The sequence below is a fragment of the Nomascus leucogenys genome, chromosome 15 (assembly GCF_006542625.1).
Source record: "Nomascus leucogenys isolate Asia chromosome 15, Asia_NLE_v1, whole genome shotgun sequence".
Classification (NCBI taxonomy): domain Eukaryota; kingdom Metazoa; phylum Chordata; class Mammalia; order Primates; family Hylobatidae; genus Nomascus; species Nomascus leucogenys.
Genome location: NC_044395.1, coordinates 53145501 through 53170951, shown reverse-complemented (window position 1 = coordinate 53170951; position 25451 = coordinate 53145501). Strand labels below are relative to the sequence as shown.

Here is a 25451-nt window from a genome sequence, read left to right as displayed (position 1 = left end):
ATCCAGATTCCCAAACTTGACATTTTTGATAAGGTCAAATCTTTGGAGCTCCAAGGTGTATAAGACAATGATACCTCCTCCCCAGTTTATGCCTTTCTTTGCATAATGTTTCAGATAAGAAAAAAATTATTTTTCTTTATCCTTAATATCTTCTGGAATCCCACAGTTTGACACTGGGAAATTGATTTTTCCCCTCACATAGCTGTGAGCATCTTTAAAAATCTATCTTTTAATACATTGTTCACTTTTGGAAAAATCCCGATTAAAAGCAGGCAAGATGGTAACCAAATATTTAAGAATATGCAAAAACAGCACTTTCACTTCCTCTCAGCAGCGCCAATACTTCTCAGGGCATACCCACCCTAATTGCATTTTAGCTCTGGAATCAGAGACAAAATTGATAAAAATAGACACGAGTGATTCTATTCCTTATGAAATAAGACAAATTATGCTTTGGGAGAAAATCGTTTGCTATAAAGTATAAAATGTTTTAATATTTGTATCTTATAATAAAACCATGTTTATAAACACTCTATCAGGCATTTTTACAATGGGGCCACCCACCACTGACAACTAGAAACGCAATGAATATGCACAGACACACTGAGTATGAAATATACATCTTGATTTTATAATCGTGTGTGCTTTATTTTTTACACAAATGGAATGGAAGTGTTGAATATTTACACTTAACAGGAGTGTAAGCTGTGCAGTGTCTCTGTAAACTCCAGCCCAGGCAAGGAGTATTCCCACCTCCCTCCCATCCTGCACTATAGCTCGATGGAGAAACATCCTGTCAGAGAGAAGCACAAAACTGTCATATTGAAAGGATCTAACGGGTACAGCCTGGTGCACTCAGAAGTTAAGAAACACTTAGGAAACACAAACTCAAAAAGGAGAGAAGAAAAGTCTGCCATCCCATTGGGAGTCAACCTTGCCACTTGGTTGTCTGTCCTCATGAGTTGCTAGGGAGATACTGTACTCTTTAGATGATCTTTGTCTAAATTGTCCGCCTGTCTTAGCTTTGTCCTCAGCTGTTACAAGAAACTGCACAGCTGTACAAGAAATGATTTCCAAAGCACAGGTTTCAGTGAGGAAGGATATTTACAGACTTGAGTGTGTGTGTGGGTTTCCAACCACAGTCAATCATACTCAATGTAACATGTGTGTACATGGTATACATACCATATATACCATACATACACAGAAGTAAAATGTATATCACAGAATTCTGTAGGGAGTCCCCTGGCAAGTCAGCTGTCACAGGAGGTACTCCACATGCTTCAAGGGAATTGATCTTTTTCCCTCTAGGAGTGACAAATTAATGTGATCAACTTAGGAATTAGCCTGAGTCCTTGGCTTAAATATATTTGCAGGAATTTAGGCAGGACCAAGACAGGAAAGAAGAGATTTCATTTCACCAGCAAGTCCATTCAGTCTCACCAGAGCAATCACCAGCTGAAAAGCAGAGGGGGCTTCACATGAAAATGGGAAAAAGAAAGCTTATGAATGGGAAAAAAATGTCTCTCTCCAAACCAAGGTGATGGCATGGCTTCAATGAGGAGGAAGAGGTTTGCTATCAGAATAATTGGGGCCAGAGTCTGCCTTTATTGAAAGGAAATGTCCTCAGAGCCATGCGGTAGTGCTGGGAGCGGGCTCGCTTAGGAGCAGCGTTCAGGCAGAGGCACTCAGGCGCCGGCAGGGCCCACAGCACATGCATCATCGCTGCCAGGGCAACGGTGCAGGCTGGCTCCGGGAGGCGGGCTGGAGCGGGCTCCAGGTCAGGGCCTCACGCTCAGCTTTGCTTTCTGGGCTGAGTAGGTGAAACGGCGACCTAAAGTATTTGTGTCATTAGTCCAGTGCATGGACTTGCTGTCTGAATCAGCCATGAGCCCTTTAGAGGACAGAAAAATCAATACAGGGATGTGTGGGAGAAAATGATCAGAGATGTGAGGAGAGGAGAAAGGACAGAAGAGGAATAAGAAGGGCAGAGAAACAGACTAAAGGAGAGGTGGACAAAAAGAGAAAGGGAATAGAGAAGGATTATAGGAGAAAGTCAACAACTCAGAGATAGTGGGAAGGAAGAATAGGAAAAGGAGAGGAACAACAACAAAAAAAAGAGATGGAATTAGTCAGAAATAGAAGGAGGAGGAGAGTAAGGAAAAGAATGAGAAAAAAAATAGAGTCTCGAGCCAGAGGTTGGAGAGTTCTTTCCTGGCTCGGAGTCCTGAAGGGCCGGCAGTAGGATCTAAGACAGCGCACAGAGGCACCCGAGTGCAGCTTTGTGAAGACAGGCTCTTTAAGCAGACAGAGCCAACCCAAGAATTTGGGGCTGGGAAAAAAGGCCTGCAAATAAATGGCCAAGAAATCCCGCAAAAGGCCTGCAAATAAATGGCCAACAATTCTGTGGGAGGAGAGCAAAAAACAAATGCCTCTGCACTTAGCTGACAAATGGAATTTTGATTTTGGTAAAGCTGAGACCCCCGTGGTGCTACACATTGTACCAGAGCATGAAAAATAGCACCAGTTACACGATCTGGCACTTTTCTGAAAGGGCCCAGCATGTGTGAAGGTGACATTGCACCCCCAGCAAGCCTTCAGGTTGGAGAGAGCTCTGGACAAAGTTTGCAGTGTTAGCACCAGTCTGGCCCCAGGCTCCGAGTGCATTTGCTCCAGATGTAATCTGGGTAACTTTCATGCCATTTCCATACAAGTCATCAGATTTGCTGCAAAATACACCAGTTCATTGGAGCCATAGAGACATCAACATTGGGAAGTGCAAGACAACACAACAAATGGAGGTGTAAATTCTATTGGAAAAGACCCTCTCACCAATTTGCTTGGTGATTCTTCAAGCAAATATATATGTATTTATATATTTATATAAATCTACATAAAAAAATCAGTGCAAATGCTAATTCTAATCTGAAAGCATCTACACTAGGAAAATAAATAGTTATATTACTACAAAACCAAGGGTTGGTGGTTCAATTTGATTGTACTCAGCCACAGCAATACTAGTAAATGGAAAGCACATCACACGACCCGCGAAAACATCTACTCATTAATGACAGTCTTTTAAATAAATGGTTGCATGCTCAGTTGAGAAACCAAAGAAGTTATCATGGTGGCCTAAAAATAGAGCTGGGATCAGGAATGGCATTCTGGTGGCAGAAAACTTCTGGGAGCAATATTGATGAAAGTAGGCCTTGACCTGAAACTGGTGAATTGCAGACATGGACTTATCTTTAACATTTTGAGCAATCTAAGGAAGTCTCTGGAAATTTAACTTTCATGAGAGGGAAAATGCATTGCTAGCCCTTCCATTGGCAAAGGAAGCCGCAGGACTATGGGAAGATGCATAATTTTGCATTTCTGTTTTGTTTTGGTGACTGCAGCCAGGCAGACAATGATGTTTAGTGTAAGATGAACAATGCCTGTTTTTGGAAAGAGACTCTCATTCTAAGCTCCGATGTTCTTACTGTGAAGAAGCCCCATCACACTGATGGCTCTATCTCTTGCTCTCCTACCCAGCCTACATGCTGGTTTGCTGCACAGTGTGGCAGAATCCCTGCCAGGTCTGGATGTACCCCAGAAATAAGGCGATGGGGCTTAGTCTGGGCATGCACAGAACCCAGAGTAGAGTGGTTATTATCACTGAAAAGTCTCTCTCTAAACACCATGGGCAAAAGCAATGCTGATGTCGCCATCCACTCTAAAGTGGGAAACTAACTCTTCTAGTTCAGTTTATAGGCTTTGGGAGGTTTCTTTTTTTAAATCATCGTTATTATAATTGTTAAAAAAATAAACTTGGTCCAGGTGCAGCTCCAAGAAAGGCAGTTCAATTGGTTGAGCTCAAAGTCATTAATTGTCTTTCCTTGTGACTCTCTTTGCTCCGTACATAGAAACAAAAAAGTCTGCATCCCTCACCCCCAACCAGATACTTATCTTCTCTCTCTTCCTCAAAGAAATAGTGCATCTAGGAACAGATCTCTCATTGGCTCTAATACCATCTCTGGATGTTAAAAAACTCTGTTACTCTGTAAAAGGAAAAGGTACTAATCCTAATTACTCATTGTTGGCCAAAATGCTAAATGGTCCTTTAAGAATTGTATGTCAGTAACTAGGAACAAAGTTATTCAACTATTTGCATGGCAGGCTCAGGTTATTTAACTAGAGAAAAGCAAAAACTTCCCTTTAGATCATTTGCATAAGTTTGTCTCTGAAAAGCCATCAGCATAAAAAAATGCCTTAACCAAATGTCTTCCAAAAATATCCATGAGGGCAACTCATTAAGGGATGTGCTGCATGAGAGTGTATCACTAATGTGGAAGGGAGGTAAGTGAGGAAGAAGTCTTTGTCAGACTTAAAAGGAACTCAGATGCTCTTAATGGATCATTGGCAACAAAAGGGAGAGTGCAACTTTCAGTTCTTGAATTTGATCATCTGCTGATGTTGCATACATTTAGTCTTTCAATATTAGTCTTTACAAAATATTTCACAAAACTTTTTTAACCTATAGAAATTTGTTTCTATACATTTAATATATTTTTATTGTATAAATTATTCTCATCTTTAGTGCCTTCTTTCAGTCTATAAATGGCAAAATAGGCAATCAACAATCATAAAGCTAATCCCAGGTGGAATCCCCTCCTGTCAGTGAGGTTAGTCCTCCATACACTTGCAAATTTTATGAAATGCTTGTCTTTGCAGATGCCAGTCAAAAAACTACACATTTATCCTTCCCTGATAGTATGTCGTCTCCAAAGGGACTCCTTTCTTTTTTCCTTCTTTCTTTCATTTGCTTGTTAAGAAATCAAAAGATGTGCATAGTTATAAAATTCAAAGTGTACCAATTACAGATGTGGGTAATGGGAAGGTTGATGAGGTTCGAGTGCTGGCAATTTTTCTTTAAAGCAAAAGACACAGAGAGCTCTGCAGCTAAATCAGCTCTGGACATCTGCTGGGGTGAGGAGGCTCTCATCTCTTGGGCAAAAAGCCCGTCAGAGGTTCATCCCTACACCTGGCACTTTGAGCAAACCAAAGCCTTCCTTCATACTGCAATGTCTTTTCTGTCCCACCCTTTGGCCCCTCTGTTTCCTTCATGGCTTCATACAGTTTGTGTTGTACATTCATAAGAATTCACATTGACTGCAAAAACATAAATGCAACAAAAACATAAAAGCCTCCAAGTAGTATGTTATATATATTTTGTTCTTCTAAATGCTCTTCTGTCGTTGTCAGAGGCGCAGTAGCTAATTTATAACTTTTCCTTTGAGGGAATCCAGATGAAAGGCCCAGATTGCTCTTCAATAACAAGCTTGCATTGGTTATATATATCTTCTAAAGTATCTCCTTGGACAATAGCTATAACAAAAGCAAACACACCCAGAATTAGAAATAATTTCCTGGATGGTGAAGAACAATCATCACTTACACATTGGAGGCTCAAATCAGTAGCAGACGACTCATCAGGAAGATTCATATCATTTTTCATTAGTAAGAAAAAGCAGAAAATTCATATAAGCAAAGTTACAGTCATGATTTTAAAAAATGCTTTCAATGGATATCCTGGATCAGTAACAAATGCATCATAATCTTTGCACTTTCTACATGTCTGTCTGTAGTCCTGGACAACTTATCACTCATCTATTTAACCAATATTTTATGGGTGCTTACTCTGAGCCAGGCACTGAGCTAGGCAATGATCAATTTTCAGACTGAGAGCTCCCTATTTAGAAAAGAAAACTGGCCTTACAGTCTCTATATTTACTTACTTTGGCAGCAGCAGAAATTCAGATATTGTAGACACCGAGGAAATAATGAAGATTTTAGAGGGAAGTTTAGTTAACCTCCCAACCCTCAAAGCCCTTAATAGGAAAACCCATTCATTCCCCAGATCCCTGGTAAATTGAGATTTTACCATACAGGGCTATTCATATTGAGAATACCATAAGTCTACTATTTATAAGAAACATAAATAGGAAGAAATATAAACAAACTGCTCAGTTGTGTATTTCCTAAAACACTAAGTCACTTGGAGTAGATTTAAGTACATTTTATTGTCTCATTTGAACAAAAGTTATCTTGTAGAAAGATTTCCAAAACACATCAATATTATCCATATGACACTAGGTCTTAAAAATAAATTACTACTGAAAGATGATTTAGATATTTAAAAACAATCCTCAGAATATATTAATTATTGTATTGTATACAAAATATAAACCACTGTCAAAATGTACAGTTTTGATTGTTTTTCCTACCTGGATGTTCTTTTAGGATGAAACATAGCTCATATCTTGGTTATTGACAGAAAGAGTACTTAATATTACCTGACTCAAGATATTTACAAACTGCTAAGACACTGACACTTTCTATATTCTGAATAAGGTAAAGAATAAAACATCTAACTTCACATATGGTAATCCAGGAAGGAAGTTCTTGGGGTTTTTTTTTTTTTTTTTGAGACAGAATTTCACTCTTGTTGCCCAGGCCAGAGTGCAGTGGCACGATCTCGGCTCACTGCAACCTCCACCTCCTGGGCTCAAGCGATTCTCCTGCCTCAGCCTCCCTAGTAGCTGGGATTACAGGTGCCTGCCACCACACCCAGCTAATTTTTTGTATTTTTAGTAGAGACAGGGTTTCACCATGTTGGCCAGGCTGGTCTCGAACTCCTGACCTCAGGTGATCCACCCGCCTCAGCCTCCCAAAGTGCTGGGATTACAGGCGTAAGCCCAGCTCGAAAGTTCTTGTTTTTAAACCTCTGGGAACCAGGTGTAAGGCAAATTTCACAAAGTCTGATTACTCAGTGTTCTATGAAAGCATATAGGAATAGAGAACTCAGAACTCAGGCTCTGCAGGAAAAGGAAACCTCTATTCCCCTTCATGTTTCCAAGGAAACATTTAAAAAGAAAAAAAAAAAAAAGCAGTTTTGGTTGACACTTGACACAGTGAACTGAAACATGAGGAAGAGTTTCAAGCATCTTGTTCACGTGCTGCTGATGGGGACACTGATGACAGCTCATGGAGCAGGGAACGGAGGCCTCCAGGCTTCTTCTCAAGAGTAACTGCTTTGGACACTGACGATTTTGAGTCCTAAAATTTTGTTTTTCAAGTTTTCTGATGCTATCAAGGAGATAGTTTAATGAGGTAGCAATGCCTAAAATCCTTTTCATGGTAGGAGATAGCTCAGGGGTATCTGCTGCCCATGGTTTTGGGTAGGGCTGGTGGGAACCTGGGAGCTGGCTGCAACTGAACTCTCAGGAGAACCCAGGGTTTTACATCAAAATGGGTGAAGCAGAGAGAGACTCCTTGTATATGAAACAGATATTAGAGATTCTCAACAGGAAGGTTTTAGGGCACAAGTACACCAGGCCCAGAGCCCTCTCTATGCCAAATGTCAGACAATTTATCCCCTTTCTCATACTACCAGGGTAAAAGTGAACTTACCTGTAAAATATTCTCCAAATTCTTGTTCTAGCTTAATTGCTCGATCATAGGTTTTCTTGGCTTGTTCCTCTGTTAGACGCTTATTCATCTCCCTGGGAAAATGAGCGTTTGTATTAGAACATAAAGGGAATATTCCAAATCCTAAAAAATTAAAATGTATGGCAAAAATAAATCCTGCAGAAAACATAGTGTAATCTTAGCAACAGCTTTTTAGTCTTCATTCAGGACTCCTCTGTGCTGGAATAATTTCAGCAACAAGGACTCCCAGCCAGAAAGCTCATTCTCTCAAAGGGCAGTCTCTTGGTCCCACATTGGATTGAAGCCAAATATGTCTCCTTATGATTTGTAGTCACTGGTCCCTGTTCTGCAGGGACCTAATATCCTCCATGGCAGGCCCTAGGATATTTAAATAAAGTGCTTAAGTGTGTCTTGAGGCTTCTACTTCTTCAGAATAAACTGTCCTGTTGCTTCATCTATCCCCTCAGTGGATGTGATTTCTAAATCTGAACTTTCCTGGCCACCCTTTCTTGGAGTTTGTTCTAGAGTATCTCAGACTGTCTGAAATGTGAGAGTAGAATGGTAGTTATCAGAGACTGGGAAGGGAAGGCAGGAGGGGAGATGAAGAGAAGCTGGTTAAGGGGTATAAAATGCAGTTATAGGAATATTTCAAAATAGCTAGAAGAGAAGAACTGTAATGTTCCCAAAACATTTCCTGTGATGGATATTCCAATTACCCTGATTTGATCATTACACATTGTATACAGGTATTAAAATACAACACATACTCCAAAAATTTGTACAACTATTATATATAAGTTTTTTTTAAAAGGCTCAAGGATAAATCAAGGTGGGAGAGAAATGAAAAATTCTTGAATTCTAAGACCGAATCTACTGATTCTTAACTACTGGCAGCTTTATCTTTCCGGGTCTTCCAGGTGTTAAAAAAAAAATGTCCAGCCAAATGCAATTTGGTTGGCTGATCAGGATGCATCACAGGTGCATGTAGAATTTCTGAAATCATTACCGTCTTGCATGCTGCTTAGGAAGCCAGAGATCTGGGTCTGGAACATCTGGCCTTAGTCAGTTCCTTTCCAGAGCAAGTAACAGAGGCAAGAAGGGACATGCTTAAGGCTGTGTATTTAACAAAGAGTAATCTAGGGTAAGAACTCAAGGTTTTAGTTTTTTAAACCAATTTTTAGTTAGACCTCCTATTTTACCAAGACTTGATATCTTTCAAAAGAGGCTTATTTGGGGGAGAAAAAAACAATACATTGACATTAGACATTAATGGCTGAAATATAAAGAAGTGAGAATTTCCTGAACTCCTGTTGCTAAACTCATCTTGTCCTGAGGGGTGGTATGTATAATTTTTCTTCCAAACAGTCTCAGCCCTACATGCTGTGAATGGATGTTACTCATGGGTGGAGAAGATGCTGGGCTAAACCAAGGGACACTCTTCAGAGAAAGACGAATATTTGCTCCAGATGTCAAGAAATCATGTGGGCCAGACACAGTGGTTCACTTCTGTAATCCCAACACCTTGGGAAGCTGAGGCAGGTGAATCACTTGAGCTCAGGAGTTCAAGACCAGCCTGGGCAACAGGGTGAAACACTGTCTCCACAAAAAATACAAACATTAGCTGGGCATGGTGGCACATGCCTTTAGTCCCAGCTACTTGGGAGGCTGAGGTGGGAACATGGCTTGAGCCCACGAGGTCATGACTGCAGTGAGACATGATGGCACCACTACACTCCAGCCTGGGCTGGACAGAGCAAGACCCTGTCTCAAAGAAAGAAATCGTATAATTCTGGATCTTCTTCGACTTGCCTTCCAAGAATTCTGTCTTCTCTGAATTCCCTTTTTACTGATTACAGCAGTGACTTAGTTTAGGTTTTTATCCTCTGACCTGTGAATTTATTTTGTCTCCTTGACTGATCAGTAATTCTTTGAGGGCGAAGACCATGGCTTGTTTGTCAGCATGTGGCATGGAGACTGATTCAACACTTATTTGTTGAATGAATAAATGAGTAAATGAATGAATGAATGAAAAATGGGGAGCTAGATAAACAGAATTATAAGATAGTTGAAGACAGAAGTAAACACAGAGCATCATGGGAGCAGGAGGGTAAAAGCAGATTGGAAGTGGCAGAGTGAAGGGACATTGCCATGTGGGAAGGGAACAGAAGTCAGATGGTGGCACAATATAAAAAGAACATCCCTTTCATACACACCCTTGATTTTATGCTCCTCTGAAGAGTGAGCTATGTATGTGCTAATAAGGTCTGTGATTTGATGTGGATGATGCACTTGAGAAATAATCTGTGTGATGATGTATCAATGTGTAAATGTGACAGCTGCCATGCTTTTGTTCCGGCTGACCTAGCATTCACTCCTCCCTGGGGAATGGGCAATTCATGGCAGCTTTGCTCCTAGAGTAAAAGCCTTGGAAAAGAGTGAACTGTAAAGTAAACATCCAACCTTTAATAGGTAGATTGCATTGGTCTGAATGTCACTATCACTGCACTTGAGACCCATGAATATGGCTGCAGCAAATTATGTCAGATTCACTGTCCTTATTGTGAAATCCAGCCTTTAGTATGTTTAACTTTCCATGGTGATAAGTGGCTGTGACAGTGCCCTAAGGCATAACTAAAATAAGTCATCTCATAGTTGTGGAAGTCAGTAGACCTTCTCCTATGGAGTGCCAGATGGGACTGTCTCCCAGGATCGCACTGGACCAAATGTGCCACTGCTGTTGTTCCCTCAGGCCTCATTCCCCTGAGAAGCCATTTATCCCACTGAGTGTTTACAATATGAAGATTTATTTTTCTGTTTCTGAAACAGACCTTTAAGATGGCTGTTCCCAGGAACTATTTTCTTCTCTTCTTATTAATGTTAGCATTACTTATATTTATGAGGCTCTTTACAGATTATAAATCAATTTTACATCATGAAATTTGTACTTGCTTAATTCACTTTGTGCAATGCCTGACATAGTATCCTATACAACGAGAAATTTAATACATGCTATTGGGGACCTCCCGATCTTATTTTTTTTTTTTTTATCAGTGACCTCCCGATCTTATTTTTTTTTATCCTGGTAAGAATCTTTGTCCATTTTTTTTTTTATGGGCCTACATTCTGCTTTCAAGATACATCTCTGGCTATTTCCCCAGAGCTCAACTATGTATTTAACTTAATTCTCTCAGGCTGCCATTCCAGCTGCTGCAGTTTGCTTTGCTTCTTTGTCTTCAGAGGAGACACAGAACAGTTAGTTAATATCCTCTGTAAGCAATTGCTTTCACTGCTGGGATTAAATAATTTCCGTTTCAGTCTTTCCATAAACATTGTTTTCCACTACTCTGTGGTTCACTCCCAAACCCTGTCAAACACTATGATCTTGAGGCCCAGATGAAGGCAAAATTTGATCAAGGCCCTCATGACAGACACATTGGCATTATCTCTTGCACTGTCATGGAAGAGGTACTGTTCATGTGTTCTATAATGATAAAATAGTTTTATTCCTTTATAATGAAGTAATTTTATATCTTTTGTAATAATAATAGGTATTATTTATTGAGTACTTACCGTATGCCAAAGACTACATGAACAGCTTTACTAAATTCCTAATCTTGTTATTTAGCCTTTATACTAGCTCTATGAGGTATTTATTAGTATGCCTCGTTTCGAGGTGAGGAGCTAAATCTTAGAAAGGTCAAGCAGTTTGCCCAAGGTTACTTAACTGATCAGTGGCAAAGCAAAGAACCAAATCTTGCCTGATCAATTTTCAGGTCCCTGCTGGTAGCCCCTTTTCTGGTTACCTCTACCTACTGTAACTTCACCTTTGTGAATGGGAGTTGCCTATACTGACTTTACAGTCAGATCGTGAATGTCTGCCCACTTTGTTTAATGATTTTTGCAAGAAGTTATTTCACAAGTCCTTTGGAGAGAAAAAAAAAAAAAAGAAAACCTTGAGTGCACAGGTATGAAGCCACTGGTTTAAGTTACAGATGTTTTACTGCCACGCCACTAAGAAAACTCTATTAAGAACAATGTTCTATATATGTAAAGTTTTAATTAAGGAACATTAGAATTCTATCATAGAACCAAGGAAAATGCCAATGAAAAAAGTCTCAAACGTTGTCTGCTCTCTCTATAAAAAATCTACACATTTAAAAAGATTTACTTACAGGCCTGCCTCAGAAGTATGAGACAATTAAAAAATGATTGCTTCCTATCATTTGGAAAACAAAAGCAAACCAAAAAACCAAACCAAACCAAGCTATCCTCAAAACAACAACAAAACCTCAAAAACTAACAAAACAACCCGTGAAGTAAAAAAATAAAAATCAGGAAAATTATTGAAGATGTTTTCAGGAATTACTATTATTGTTAAAATGAAGGGTGTGAAAAAAAATCACTGACATTATGTTTCTAGTGGTTTAAAAGAACTTTGATATATCTTCAAAAAAAGAGAATGCTGAAAAATCAACAGTGGCATTTCCCATTTGTAAGCATTCCCAGCAAAATCCTGTTAGTAATTTGCAGTATAATATGGAACAGGGAGTCAGTTGGATGAAGGCCTCCAATGCCCTCTACTCACATAAGAGGTTCCAGAGACCTGGGTTTTATGAAGATGGCAATGGGATAGAGCTGGGCAACTTGTAACCGCTTGATAGCATTTCCTGATACATCAAGTATACAGTGTTTGCCCTGGTAGAAACAGAAGAAAAATATGAAGTTAATATAGAAAACATGGCCACAATCCAACAAAAGGAAACTAACATATGTAGGTTTTAGAGGAAGGTAGGGGATGCTGGATTTCTAAAGTCAGAAAAAAATCACTGCAAAGAGTAAATAAAAATTGATATGTAGGGTCATCATTGAGTGTTTACAATAACTAATACTAACTAGCCCCTTACAAAGTGTCTGCTACTGGACTAGACATTTTACATGTGTTCTCTCAGTTAAATACCTGACGTAACACACAAAGATGACATGCAGCCATATGTTATGTGACTGAGTCTATTCTCATGAAGTTTAAAAACCATCTCTGAACACAATGTCAGAAGAAATTCCCAAATCTCTGAGGTAGGTATTAGCTGCATTTTACAGAAGACTCGCACTAACTAACTTGCCCAATAATTTAGTGCTAGGAGCATGCAAACCAAAGTCTGGAGCACTAACAGAATTGTTGGTTGGAAAAAATAGACACCTCACTGTCTCACCCTGCCCAACATTCAGTGTGGAAGATTGAGAATAATGTGAATTTTTCCAAGTACTTGTACGCATCCTGTCTGCAATGTGCTCAGTCTAGCGGAGGGCAGACACAAAAATGGTTAACTTAAGCATACGGTTGGCTGGGTGCAGTGGCTCATGTCTGTAATCCTAGCACTTTGGGAGGCCGAGGCGGGGTGGATCACCTAAGATCAGGAGTTCGAGACCAGCCTGACCAAAATGGTGAAACCCTGTCTCCGCTAAAAATACAAAAAATTCGCCAGGCGTGGTGGTGGGCACCTGTAATCCCAGCTACTTGAGGCTGAGGCAGAAGAATCACTTGAACCCAGGAGGCGGAGGTTGCAGTGAGCCGAGACCGCGCCATTGCATTCCAGCCTGGGCAATAAGAGTGAAACACCATCACACACACACAAAAAAGTATATGTATATATATGTATATATGCATATATATTAATTAAATGCTGGTTAAATGCCAAGAGAGAAAAGCTTGCATGAGGTATGTAAATTTCTTGTTTGTTAACATAAAAATGCTATTACATTATAGCACACCTCATTTAACTTGGCTTCCACCACAATGAGTGCTCAGAGCAAGGAGCTGCTTTATAAAGCATTTCTGGATATGCAGATACATTTGCCACATCATATTCTACCTCCCGGAGAGAAATGTCCTCATTACCCTGAGGCTGGAATAACTATGCAAGAAGAGAAAAAAAGGCACTTTATGCAGATAGGAACAATCCTAAATCAATAATAAGGGCTAAAATCTCATCTATAATGTTCACATGAAAATGAATACAGTCCAGTGAATACTTGAACTCTTCTTATATGAGAAACCCACTAAGATGGTTCAAGCCATTATTACTTAGGTAATAGAATTCAAGTTTTCTGTGAAGTGCAGCAGCCACATAACATGTATAAATGCTGGTTGATTATTCACCAGTCAGAACATTTCAAGTTAACAACATGAACAAAGAGGAAAATAGGTGCAATTATCCAGGACAGTTTGACTAGAACCAGTATTCATTTAATTGATAGAACTGAACTTTGAGAGGGAGGAAAATAGATGCAACTTCTTAGTGTATTCTTAGATGGACATCAAAATTACTTGTTTGATTCTTTATTGGTACACTGAGAAAGGTCATGGCAAATCAAATCAACCCAAGAAATATCTTCTCCTATAATATTGGTCCTCTGTGTTCACAGGAAATAGGATCCCTCTGTAGGCAGATTGTATAGCCACACCCAGGTGCCTTCCTATCCTACCCTCTCTTGAACATTCTTCTCTTTTCCATGCCCCTGAAGTTACCAGCAAAAAGAGAATTGCAGCATCTACACCTCCTCTAAGCTAGAACTTCTGAGAGCAAAAGGCTGGGTAGCCCTTCTCATCTATCTTGTCTTCTACCATGAGGATGTCAAGTTTTCAGAGAGAGAAAAAAAAAATAACTTCCTCTAACAAAAGAATTCAGGAATGCTACCCCCTTGGTTTTACAACCAAAGTAGTAAACCTGCCTTAATACAATCAAGGTTGTTTATTGGGGCCTCAGATAGTGAGTCAAAGACAAAGCGAATCCTCATAAACTTCAAGCTGTTAATTGCCTTTAGGTTTATAGATATCCCCCCACCCCCTTCCTACTTTTTCCAAGTCAGTGAGAATACTTTATTGAAATTAGAACAAAGATTAATGACATTGCTCTAAGGTGATTCTCTGCTTGGATGTCTTAAATTATTTAATCAAAATTTACAATTGCAATCAAGAAGGAGTAATGACCAAAAAAAAATGCAGTTTGCAACCTAGAAACCTTCTTCAGGGGAGGTGTAAGAAGATTGGTGAACATACTCTTTCTGCTACAAATCTCACAGACTGCACACTGGTTCCATATAAATTGTCATTGTACTGGCCGGCTTCTATAAACTTGTGCTCTTGGATATCTTTCTCCATTTGTTCTCTGGAAATGACAAAGTGATAGTCTCTGCCGTCCACCTCGTAGTCTCGCTTTGGCCTCGTAGTATCTTTAGAAAACAAAAAATGATAAAATTAAGGTGCATTTATACTTACAAACTTGCTTTACACCTATATTCTCTACCACATCCTCAACATTGATATGTAGAAATATGTAGTATGAAGAACTATGACATAGTAACAGGTACTACTCTTACCCTCCCACCATAAGCAACTAAAAAACTGGACAAAATATATGAAACAATTGTTTTCAGACATCGGACAACAGGAAGTACAGGGCTATAATCTTTGAGAAAAGAGAAACATGTGAGAGAGCATTCACCCCACCTCTCTGCCTAGAGGCCATTTCCAAATGGAGAGTTTAGGTATCACAGAGTGCTAGAGGACACTGGAGTTCAGGCAGAACCCAAGGAGATCCCAGGAAGGTCATATTTTAAAAGGTTACTCTAGACTTACTCTACACCCATCTTCACAAAGTCTAAAACCATGTCACAAATGGAAGAAGCTGATGTGTCAGTAAATTATCACCTGCCAGAACAAAAACTGAATATTCTATAAAGGACCATAAAATTCAGACTCTCAACATATATAAAATAAGATAATCACAGTTAGATGGGACTAAAAATCAGCAACTCTAACCATTTCACCTAAATTTTTTGGTAAGAAGAGAAGGGGAAAGCAATTTAGCAATATGAATAAAAGCTGTTAAAATATTTTTAATCTTTGACTCACTTATTTTTTTCCTAGAAATGTTTTTAAAAATGATTAAAACCAGATACAGATTTATCCTTAAAGATATTCATTATATTATTTTATAAGTAATAATTATAACAATATGCAATGATATTTTTGTCGTAATTCATAATAGTGAAAAATAGGGAAAAACCAAAATGTTCATAAAGAATGATTAATTGGGATATAACAATCATTTGAAATAGTTATATAAAATTTTAAATAAGCAAAAAAATCACAGAGAAAAAATGCATGCATAGAAGGAATAGATGGAAATGTACAAAAATATTAACAATGATGTTATCTCTGGGTATTGTGTGGGATTTTGTGTACATTTAATTTTCTTGCTTAACTTCCTTTTTAGCATTTTCCAAGTTTTGTCAATGAACATGTATTGACTATCATAAAATGGTTCTATTAATTCAAAAAAGAGAGAAAGAATATACAAGGTGAAATGGAAAGTAAAAAGAATGCTTAAGTACTTTCCGTTTTCTTTCTCTCAAAAGTGGAAGAGCAAGCCGGAAGCTGCTGTAAACAACCTGGAGTTTCATTTGCTCCTTCCTGTCTGAAGACTTTCTTAGGATATGTTCTATGGCAGGATCTCTTCCCAGAGCCCTTGCTGGGAATTGTTTCATGAGATACAGCAATCATCCTAGTCTTTTGGCCATGTACTTGACACATACAATTCCTGCTATTCTTAAGTATCTCATGTAAAATTTGCAATACTAGAATGTTAGAGACACTTGAAAGCATCAGGCTTAAAACACACAGAATGGAAGAGAAATATTTGTTGGTATCAGATGTAAGAGCTCCATTATCTAATAAATTAAAATTTCCTGATGGACCTGTCTACATACATAGAAGGTCTGCATGCATTTCTGTTTGATGGAGTCAGGGTATAGACAGGGTGAATGAGTGGAGAAAGTATGGTAGGGGATGGGGAGGGGAAGAGGCAGAGTAGTTAGAATCTAATAAGGCTACAATCAGAGGGACCAGGAAGCCTGATGATTATCTATAATGAGAAGAAAGTAGTTTAAAGTCTGTAATGGCCTAGAGGTCAAATTGAAGTGTTATACATTTTCTTGTCTTCACCACCTGGGACTGTCAACACGGGAAAGCCTACTGGGTTCTGGGATTGACATATGGCCCTAAGTCATCCTGAGAGGATTTTAATATATGGCTTTGTTTCTGATCTCTTCCATCCTATAAAAAATAATGTTTCAGTGGCATTTCAATCAATCTATAAAAACATACTGATGCCTATCATAAATCCTATGCTGTCTTAAATGGTTGGGGGCCACAAAAATTCATCCTGCCTTTTAAGGGACTACAGTCAGTTTAGAGAAAACATTATTATTTTTATTAAATACAGAATGACACACGGCAGCATAAATGAAAAGTGTTAGGCAAATAAATAAGGTACTCAGCTAATCAGAAATGGTTGGTATTTGAATTACTAGAGAGACTACTGGAGGAATGGAATTACATTTTACCATCTCATAAAGAAATCCAAGCTCTTTTTTTTTTTTCCTAGAGGAAAGAAAAATGACACTTACGAGGCACACAGGAGCCAAATTTATCAGGGAATTCAGATATCAAGTCATCATTGATCCGATCCTTCATGGGCCCCAGGATAATCACTGGCCGGGTATAGTTTACTGCAGAATGGGAAAGGAAGATGTAGGTAAAGAGAAAGACTTGGAAACAACTGCAAAACTGTCCTGCAAGGGTGATTCTTAATTGCCAGACAGAGCTGCTAAGGGCATTACTTCACTGGATAAATCACTCATACAGCCTTGCATAGGGAAATTGATGTTTAACACTCAGGAGGTTGGCAGTGCCTACTTTCTGGAATCTACTAGCAGGGAAAGGCAACTGCAGTATCTGTCGATGAAAAGAAACATTTGGAGGAGTTTTGCTTACTCTCTGGCTCTGCCTACATAATGTCAAAACAACTGATTTTAGTCAACTGAGTGGGAGAAAAAAGAATCCAAACCAGCTGTTTGGCTATTGTTTAGACATGACTATAAAAAGTAATTGTTAGTAGTAATAACATCTTATGTTTTCATGATTTCTTTTCCCCAGATCAAAATACTCTCTATACTTTGCTACGGTTTCTAGATTTCCTTGTATCTGAGATTAGAAGGAACCTGAAAGTTCATTGGGTACAAGTCCCCATCTGATGCTTCAATTCTCTCTGCGGTATCCTTGTCAGTAGCAATTGGCCTCTGTATAAATGCCTCCAGGAAAAAGCAGCAGCTTACAAATAGCCTATATCTTAGGCAGATCTGCTAGAAAGTCCTTCTCAATACTGAGCTGACATCAGTCTCTCAGGAGACTTTATTCACCAGTCTCATAGCTAGTGCCCTTTATGTAATTTGAATGTGTTCCTTCCCATTGAGGACCACTCATCTGGAGGGCTGCATCCTTCTCTTAGGTGCTATTTAGTGCCCATACTCAGCAGGAAGTTGTTTGTTTGGTGATAGGGTCAAAGAAAGAGAGAGAGTGAGATAGTAAGAGTAAGGTACGGTCTCAAGACAACAGAGCATTAAGCCAAGTTTATTCTCTTTAGTCCTTCACTCTTTCCCTCCTTCAATGATGTCACCTCTTATGGCCCAGAAATCAGGAATGAAAGCATGCTGGGAAACTTACTTTCCTGCCTTGTAACAGGCTCATAGGAAAGAATGAGGTCTTCTTGTCCTCCTGAGAAGAGAAGGAAAGAAAACCACAGTGAACTAACAATCAGTCATATATTACAGAGACAAGCCCTGCTCTGAAACACAGGAAACAGACACAGCTCAGGGTTAATTCTCCTTGCTCTTTCTCCTTGAACCGTTCAAAAATATCTTCATCCTCATAAAACTCTTTAGCACCATTTTAGTATCAGATTTTCACAGTTATAACTCTAAGTAATAACTGGTTGGTAGCTATTTGCTGCAGGGCAATGACTTGTGAGACTGCTTTCTGTCTGGCATTGAGAATGGAATGCCATGGCCTCTACACCAAGCATTACTACTTAAAAGGAAGCCATTTAGTTCAAGGAAAGGGTCCAGTTCAATAGATGGCTGCTACATAATCAGAATTGCTGTACCTTTTATTTCATCTTCTATTTCCCCAAGAAGCACACTGTTCAAAAGCAAATATATGCTTATTTCATTTATGATATAAAAACTTCATCAGGACACTCAGGGTTTTACTCTAATATTAATTCATCAGGAAAATGCTGTGGGTCAATTAATGAAGATCAAAAATTGAGGTGTATCCTACATTATTGGTTATAATTGCTGCTAAACCGTGCCTTGAAACTTCAGATAGAGAACTAAGGAAGACACAGTAGTAAAATGTCAGCCCCTCCAATATCATTTGCTACAAGCCTTCTGACTCAGGGTGGACCTCAAGTCAACAAATAACCATAGAAACAAAATTGGTTTTTGGCATTTATTTTTTCAATCATCTATTTTATACAATCGATGAATTAATTGGTCAGAGGATTAGCTCAATTTTAGCTGCCAACCCAGAAGTGTCTGCATTTTTTTTTGCATTGACTAACCTTTGGAGCAGCAATAGGTTAGGGCTGTTGAAAAGAACTTTCTGTCTACTAGAAGAAATAGTGGAGCAGGAGTGGAATATGAGGTAACTTCTGAAACCAAAGGGCAATTCACCTTTCCTGCATATCCTCACCACCCACCCCTGAAGCACATTCATAGTCTATTAATGCCAGGTTCTCCTCCTTCAATAGCCACAGCACCACAGAAAGAGAGGTAATTTCATAAGAAGAGTTAATAACATCGACTGGTTTGATAATGAGACGGATTTGGGGAAATTTAACAATATGTGGGTATAGCTGTGAAGTCAGATGACTTCCTTGGAGGCTGGGTAGCCGGAATGGGATAGGGGTAGGAGTGTCTTACTTTTTCAAGTGTGAGAAATGGCCTCAGGCTGAAGTCATATTTTATCTCAGCCTCAAGGAGGGCTTGGGCTCAGAATGGCACCACCATGCCAAGCTACTTCTTAAGGGTACAGAGAATGGACCTTGAGGCTCCTCCTAAGTGGTACATACCCATGGCTGCCCCAGAAGTGTTCAGGGGACTCTGCCACATTGGTCAGAGGTTTGGTCAGTGAGGAGTCAGATTCACTATATTTTGTACTCAGGAAAAGAATGATTCCCTTTGAATAAACTACTGAAATGAACAGAGCCTAGGCCAAAAAACATGAAGGTGATTGATTACTAACCCCCAGTTATCTAAAGCCTGAGTGATGTAGAGGGTATAAGCATTCAAGGTTTTAGTTTAGTATTATTTCATCAGGAAAATGCTGTGGGTCAATTAAAGAAGTGTAAAAATTCTTGGGGAAAAAGTATAGTTTTAATGATAGAAGCATGGTAGACTAACATTGCAATTTTAGACTATAACTTTACAAGGGAAATCTTCAACAATTAATGTGCAAGGGAAGAATTCTGACCATGGGATAACAAAAGCTTTAAATGTCAGGTAACTCTTGGACCTCCTTATTAGGCTGGGAGTTTCATAAAGGCGAGGACTGAGTTTTATTCATCACCATGTCTCCAGTGCCCCATCGAGTGCTTAACATAAAGATGTCAACAAATTTGCATTCTGATTTCAGTCATGGGAAACAGGATGAGTGATGAGGCCAAAGGTAGGTTCTATTTTGTGTTTCTGTCGATATGGTCATTTAACTTTGGAAAGCATGGTTTTCTCTAAATAAATAGAGCGCATCATGTTCCCATAAAAATCTCTTCCCAATGGCTTTGCAAATCATTCTGATGGAATGTTCTAAAGGCAAATCTTTAATAAGATATTTGATGTCAGTGTTTATGATTGAGATTCAGAAAACTAGGGCAAAGCATAGCTTTGATTAATTTTGTTCAAGAGTTCTCTATCTCTGTCTATCCGTCACCTCTTGGTTTACTTTTCTATGAAAGGCACTGGTTCTGGTTCTGGTTCAGAGCAGTAGTGTTGGTAGACAGCAATGGCAGCATCCCTTATGTCCGGGCCACCCCAATTCTCAAGACCTTGTGGCAGTCAGGTACTGTGTAATACCCAGGAAGCCTGTGGGGAAACCCGTGGAGGTGGGCATGACATAATTGCTGTGAATTCAGCATCTTAAACTAATTTTTACTTCCATGTCCAAGAATGAAGAGCCCTATGGGTAATGGGGAAGAGACAAAGGGGAAGAGAAAAAGCCACTGTGATGAAGGAGAGAAAATTCATGTCTTTGTGGCACTTTGCAGGCCTTGAGGGGCTTTCACACCCACTGGCTTTTATGTCTCACAGGTATTGCTTGAGGTAGGTACTCTGATGATCCCCATTTTACAGGTGAAGAAGCTGAGGCTCAGAGATGTTAATGAGCCCTGATTCCCAAGCTAGTAAGCAGTGGAGTCAAGATTTAATACTGCACCTTTTTCAACTCTTGTGGAGTATATTGCACTGTCTCAAAACAGTGAGAGAAGCAGAATTCTCTGTGGGGCAGGGTGGGTGGGTGTTGAGGTAAAGCTTACAAATGAAAAAATTGGAGAGAGAGATAGGGGCTGAAACCAGGTCGGGGTTATTAAGAGGCCATCAGGTACTCTGCCTCTAAACACAAGTGCTCTCTCTTTTCTTTTCTTTTTTTTCTCTCTCTCTTTCTTCCTTCTTTCTTTCTTCTGTCTTTCTTTCTTTCCTTTCTTTCTCTCTCTCCTTTCTTTCTCTCTCTCTCCTTCCTTCCTTCCTTCGTTCCCTCCTTCCTTCCTTCCTTCTTTCTCTTTCTTTCTTTCTTTCTTTCTTTCTTTTTTGCTGTTGTGTCATCCCTATAAAATAGTCACCCTTAAGAGTTTTTCTATTTTCTGCTCAGGAGGGGTTGGCACTTCGAAATAACAGCTGACAAAAAGGTACGAACTATTTCTTGGTTTTGTTTTGGCAACTGTATGGCTGAAAGTGGGAGAGCAGCAGAGAGCTGTGTGTGGATGTCTGCAGCTGCCAGAGACTTGGCAGAGGGTTTTGTCATAGTCTCCACAAAACACTATGTGTTTAAACTGGAAGCCAGTCACAATGAGAGACCCTAGTATGCCTTTATGCTAGAGAAAAGCAAATTGCTGTCCTTTAGGAATTCCTGGAAACTAGAAAAGAGAGATGATGGAATTGAAGACCAGTGGCAGTACATTTAATGCTCAAAATTTAGTTTTAGTGCCTGCATATGATGATTTTTAAGAACTAATTAGGTTCTTAGAGTCATAGAATGCTAGTGCTAAGAAAGGGCTTAGGGTTCATGTGCTTCATAGATGGCAAGTACATACCACACACTATTATTCTCTCTGACCTTGACAGGCATCACAAACTGATCATTGCCGGGATTACTGCTGAGCCTCAACATGGCCTTAGAATACTTTTCATTACAACTCTTCAGGCAGCTACTGCCAATTGGTTCGAGTTTGAACCTTGATTAAAATTTATTTGCCATTTCTGTTCTAATTCAAGCTACTCATTTTACATAGGAGAGAACTGAGTCTCAAAGACTTGAAGTAATTTCTTTAAGGTCATATAGTAAATTCATGGCAAATTGTCTCCACAGAATGTTCAGAAGATGAATTTAATATACGTACAGTCCTTAAAATCAGACTTGGTGCCTAATGTTATATAAATGTTGTTGTTTGTATTAACTTTATAGGTAGTATGAAATGGTTGAAAGTTACTAGGTAAAATGTCAAGAGGCTTGGATTACAAACTTCAGGGAAGAGTGAAAAATGAATGGGATTCAGAATTAAGAGGTCTTGGTTGGATTTGCAGTGCTACTACTTTAATAAGGCAGGCAGCCTCTTGGAGCTTCAGCTTCCTCATATGGAAAGGGGGCTATTAATGTAAAACATGTCTAATAGTTCTGTTGCAGAAATTAAATGAGATAATAGATGTAATGAAAAACTGCTGTATAAAGACTAAAGGAGTAAAGACATCTAAGGGCAATAGTTGAGAATAACAGAGTAAGGTGAAGAATATCCACCATTTTGACTGACTCCAGTGGAGAAGTTTTGGGTCTCCTGATCTCAAACACCTTAGTTTCACTCAGATCAGTTCTTCAAGATCCTTGTTTTGAAAATCCTACTTAACTGGTGAGCACTAATGGGTTGGAAGGATAATTATCAGCTTGCACACATCCATGATGATGTAAAGAGCTTTACTGAGCGCTGAGGAAGGCATGTCTTTAGCTTTAGAAGCTTGCATAGTCCTCAATATACTTGCCTAGTATTTACAACCTCCTAATACAAGGGCGACTGTAAGGTATTATACAGAACAGCCAAAAATACAAGGCTGAATTTTACTGCTTTATTGACAGAAATCTAGAATTAGCCCATAATTAAGATAGTTTTGAGGTGGTGTTTTGCACAATTAGAAAATGTATACTTTATCAGCTGCAATTTTAGCTGGTGCTAAATATAGTTGGAAAACCTATTTTATAATGCATGAGATGATGCAGCAAAGATCTGAACTATTTATTAGAAATTGATGTTTGTGTGTATCTACGTGTGTGTGGCATACCTCAGGAAACATGTAAGACTTTCAAGTAAGGTTGCCACAGTGTGTAACTCCAGGATACAGTGTGAATGGTGGACTCTGGATTGTGAAACACAATGGCCTAGGTCTTTGTTTCTAACTCTGAATCATTATAATCATTTAGCCATTTTGTCCCCAGAGTGGATACGGAATGGTAAAGTATAACAGTGAAATACAACACCTGGATATTGGTGAAAAGAGGGTTTTTTTTTTTGTATTTGTTTATACTATTTTTTAGTCATAATTACAGCAAAAGCCAGGAATTCACTAGAAAAATGCAGCCTATTTTGACTTCAAAGTTGGTACCTTCTGGAAAATATATTTGTTCCAAACCTCTGTGTCTTTTTTCGTGGCAATGCTCTTTCTGGGAAGTTCATTCCTCATCTTGTCTAGCTAGCAAGTTCCTCATCTGTCCAAAGCTCAGCTCAAAGCTACTTCCTCTCTGAAACTACCTCTTATGCTCCCACTATTCTTGAGCCAGACATCTATCTTAGTACCTGTCACACTTTGTGCACTTTTTCGTTTATTTATATCTCTCTCCTACTATTATGTGTGCTGAGATCTAGAGTTAGTTGATATTCACAATGGGTGTCATGGTATCCAAGAAGAGGACCTCATGTATAGTAGGTACCAAATGAATAAATAAACATTTCTCTGGAATTCTTCATATTTCCATTCTGGAGGAATACATGTCATTTTTCTCCTCTGAGCTGTGATAAAGACTCTTACTTTTGTTCATTTGTAAAGAAAACAAACTGAGTGGATGGCCTTCTATAACCTTGGATGAGACTCAAGCCAATAGAGATAATTAGATTCCATATTTGCCCTACTAATGTTATAGAATCCAGTTCCAACTCTTCTCTCTTCTCATAGATAATTTGAGATGCCTGCAAGTGTTTCCTTTATTCATTCAATAAACATTTATGTGCAACTAGTATTTGAGAGTAAAAATAATAATTGATGTCATCTTAGAACATCACTCCAAAAATCTGCCAAGTAGTTGAAAGTCTTTTTTTTTTTTTTTTTTTTTTTGTGTGACGGAGTCTTGCTCTGTCCCCCAGGCTGGAGTGCAGTGGCGCGATCTCGGCTCACTGCAAGCTCCGCCTCCCGGGTTCACGCCATTCTCCTGCCTCAGCCTCTCCGAGTAGCTGGGACTACAGGCGCCCGCCACCACGCCCGGCTAATTTTTTGTGTTTTTAGTAGAGACGGGGTTTCACCGTGGTCTCGATCTCCTGACCTCGTGATCCGCCCGCCTCGGCCTCCCAAAGTGCTGGGATTACAAGCGTGAGCCACCGCGCCCGGCCCAGTTGAAAGTCTTGGGCCAGTTTTTATAACTTAATAATTCTGGGAAAAATATTCCCACCTCTGAAACAGAGAAGAGAAGCCTTTAAAATACTCTATAAAAATGTGATGTTTATAAGAAAAGGTAGTTCTTGTATAATATGTATTTTCCATTAAAAGAACTGAAAGATAAAGCATGATGCTTTCTTTTTCGATACCTGTGTCTACTGGATGGAAACACAACACTTGAAAATTGAAAACTGAACATCAAGGAAACTAGTGTCATTGGTCTTCCTGGAACCCAGAAAATAAGTTATATTTTTCTACATACTAAATTGAGGGCAGCTTAGGTGTTATTAACACAAGCTTTGGTCAATTCTTCTTGGCTTAGTTTCTTGGTTTAAAATAAAATGAAAAAGTGGGGAGGCAAATTTTTTTTCTGAAATTAGGATAATAATAAAATTATAAAAGTATAAAGAATGTAAAAATGTTGACATGTTACCATGTTGATAACAAGAACCTTTTGAATTCTTCCATCAGCAAGAATTGACGGAATTTCTTCTATCAATAAAACTTTCATCAATAAGAAAATTAGGTGGTTCCTATATTGATCTAATGTTTGATTGATCGAGGGTATCTCATCATAATTTTTTTCATTTTATTCGTTGGTCTACATCTTCCTCCTCCGAGCCTACCTCCGTCTGCCATCTTTCCTCTTTTGTGCTGCTTCTCCTACTTGCCACCCCTCTGATTTTCCAAAGCCTTTCTTAAAATCCAAATTACGTGTTGTAACACTATTTGGCCTTTCACCTCAAAAAGGCATGATTTTGTAAAGTACCATGCTATAATTGGGGGGAAAAACCTCAAACAATTCTAGTTTTCAATTAATACAATACTCATTCAAACAAAAGACAATACCAATTTCTGCCTTAGCATCTGTGGTTCACAGGTATTAGGCGTGTTTTTGGGTATCCCATTTCACTAAGGAATATAAATTAATCTCATAGAAATTGTAAGAATCCTAGTAAAAATATGTATCTATGTTAGTCACCAAAAACCAGTAAGTAAGTAGGTGGTAAGAAACCATGAGGACTGATCAAAAGGATGTGATTGGTGTTTGGTGGATATTTTCATACACTAAGCAAATGGCTTGAGGTGACCAAACAAAGACCAGAAATAACTTTTAAATAGTTACCTACCTTTTCAGCTAAGTTTTCTGATCTAAGAAGACTTGGTCACATTTA

General features: G+C 38.9%; 1 protein-coding gene and 1 pseudogene across 24 annotated transcripts in view; both read right to left on the bottom strand.

Moving 5' to 3' along the window:
* Window positions 1-467: 467 nt before the first annotated feature.
* On the bottom strand, window positions 468-2815 carry LOC105739471 (annotated as a pseudogene). The gene has a single exon (XR_004033584.1). The product of XR_004033584.1 is annotated as an uncharacterized LOC105739471 (transcript).
* The window catches only part of DLG2 (discs large MAGUK scaffold protein 2), a 2190999-nt gene continuing 2166015 nt past the window's right edge, over window positions 468-25451 (bottom strand). For all 23 annotated transcript variants that reach the window (XM_030828789.1, XM_030828794.1, XM_030828795.1 and 20 more), the window contains 6 exons: window positions 18035-18085; window positions 16939-17040; window positions 14528-14700; window positions 12056-12165; window positions 7453-7544; window positions 468-5367 (listed from right to left, as the gene is read on the bottom strand). In XM_030828789.1, coding sequence (XP_030684649.1) covers window positions 5261-5367; window positions 7453-7544; window positions 12056-12165; window positions 14528-14700; window positions 16939-17040; window positions 18035-18085 — 635 coding nt within the window. In that variant the 3' untranslated portion in view covers window positions 468-5260. The remainder of the gene's footprint in view (window positions 5368-7452; window positions 7545-12055; window positions 12166-14527; window positions 14701-16938; window positions 17041-18034; window positions 18086-25451) is intronic.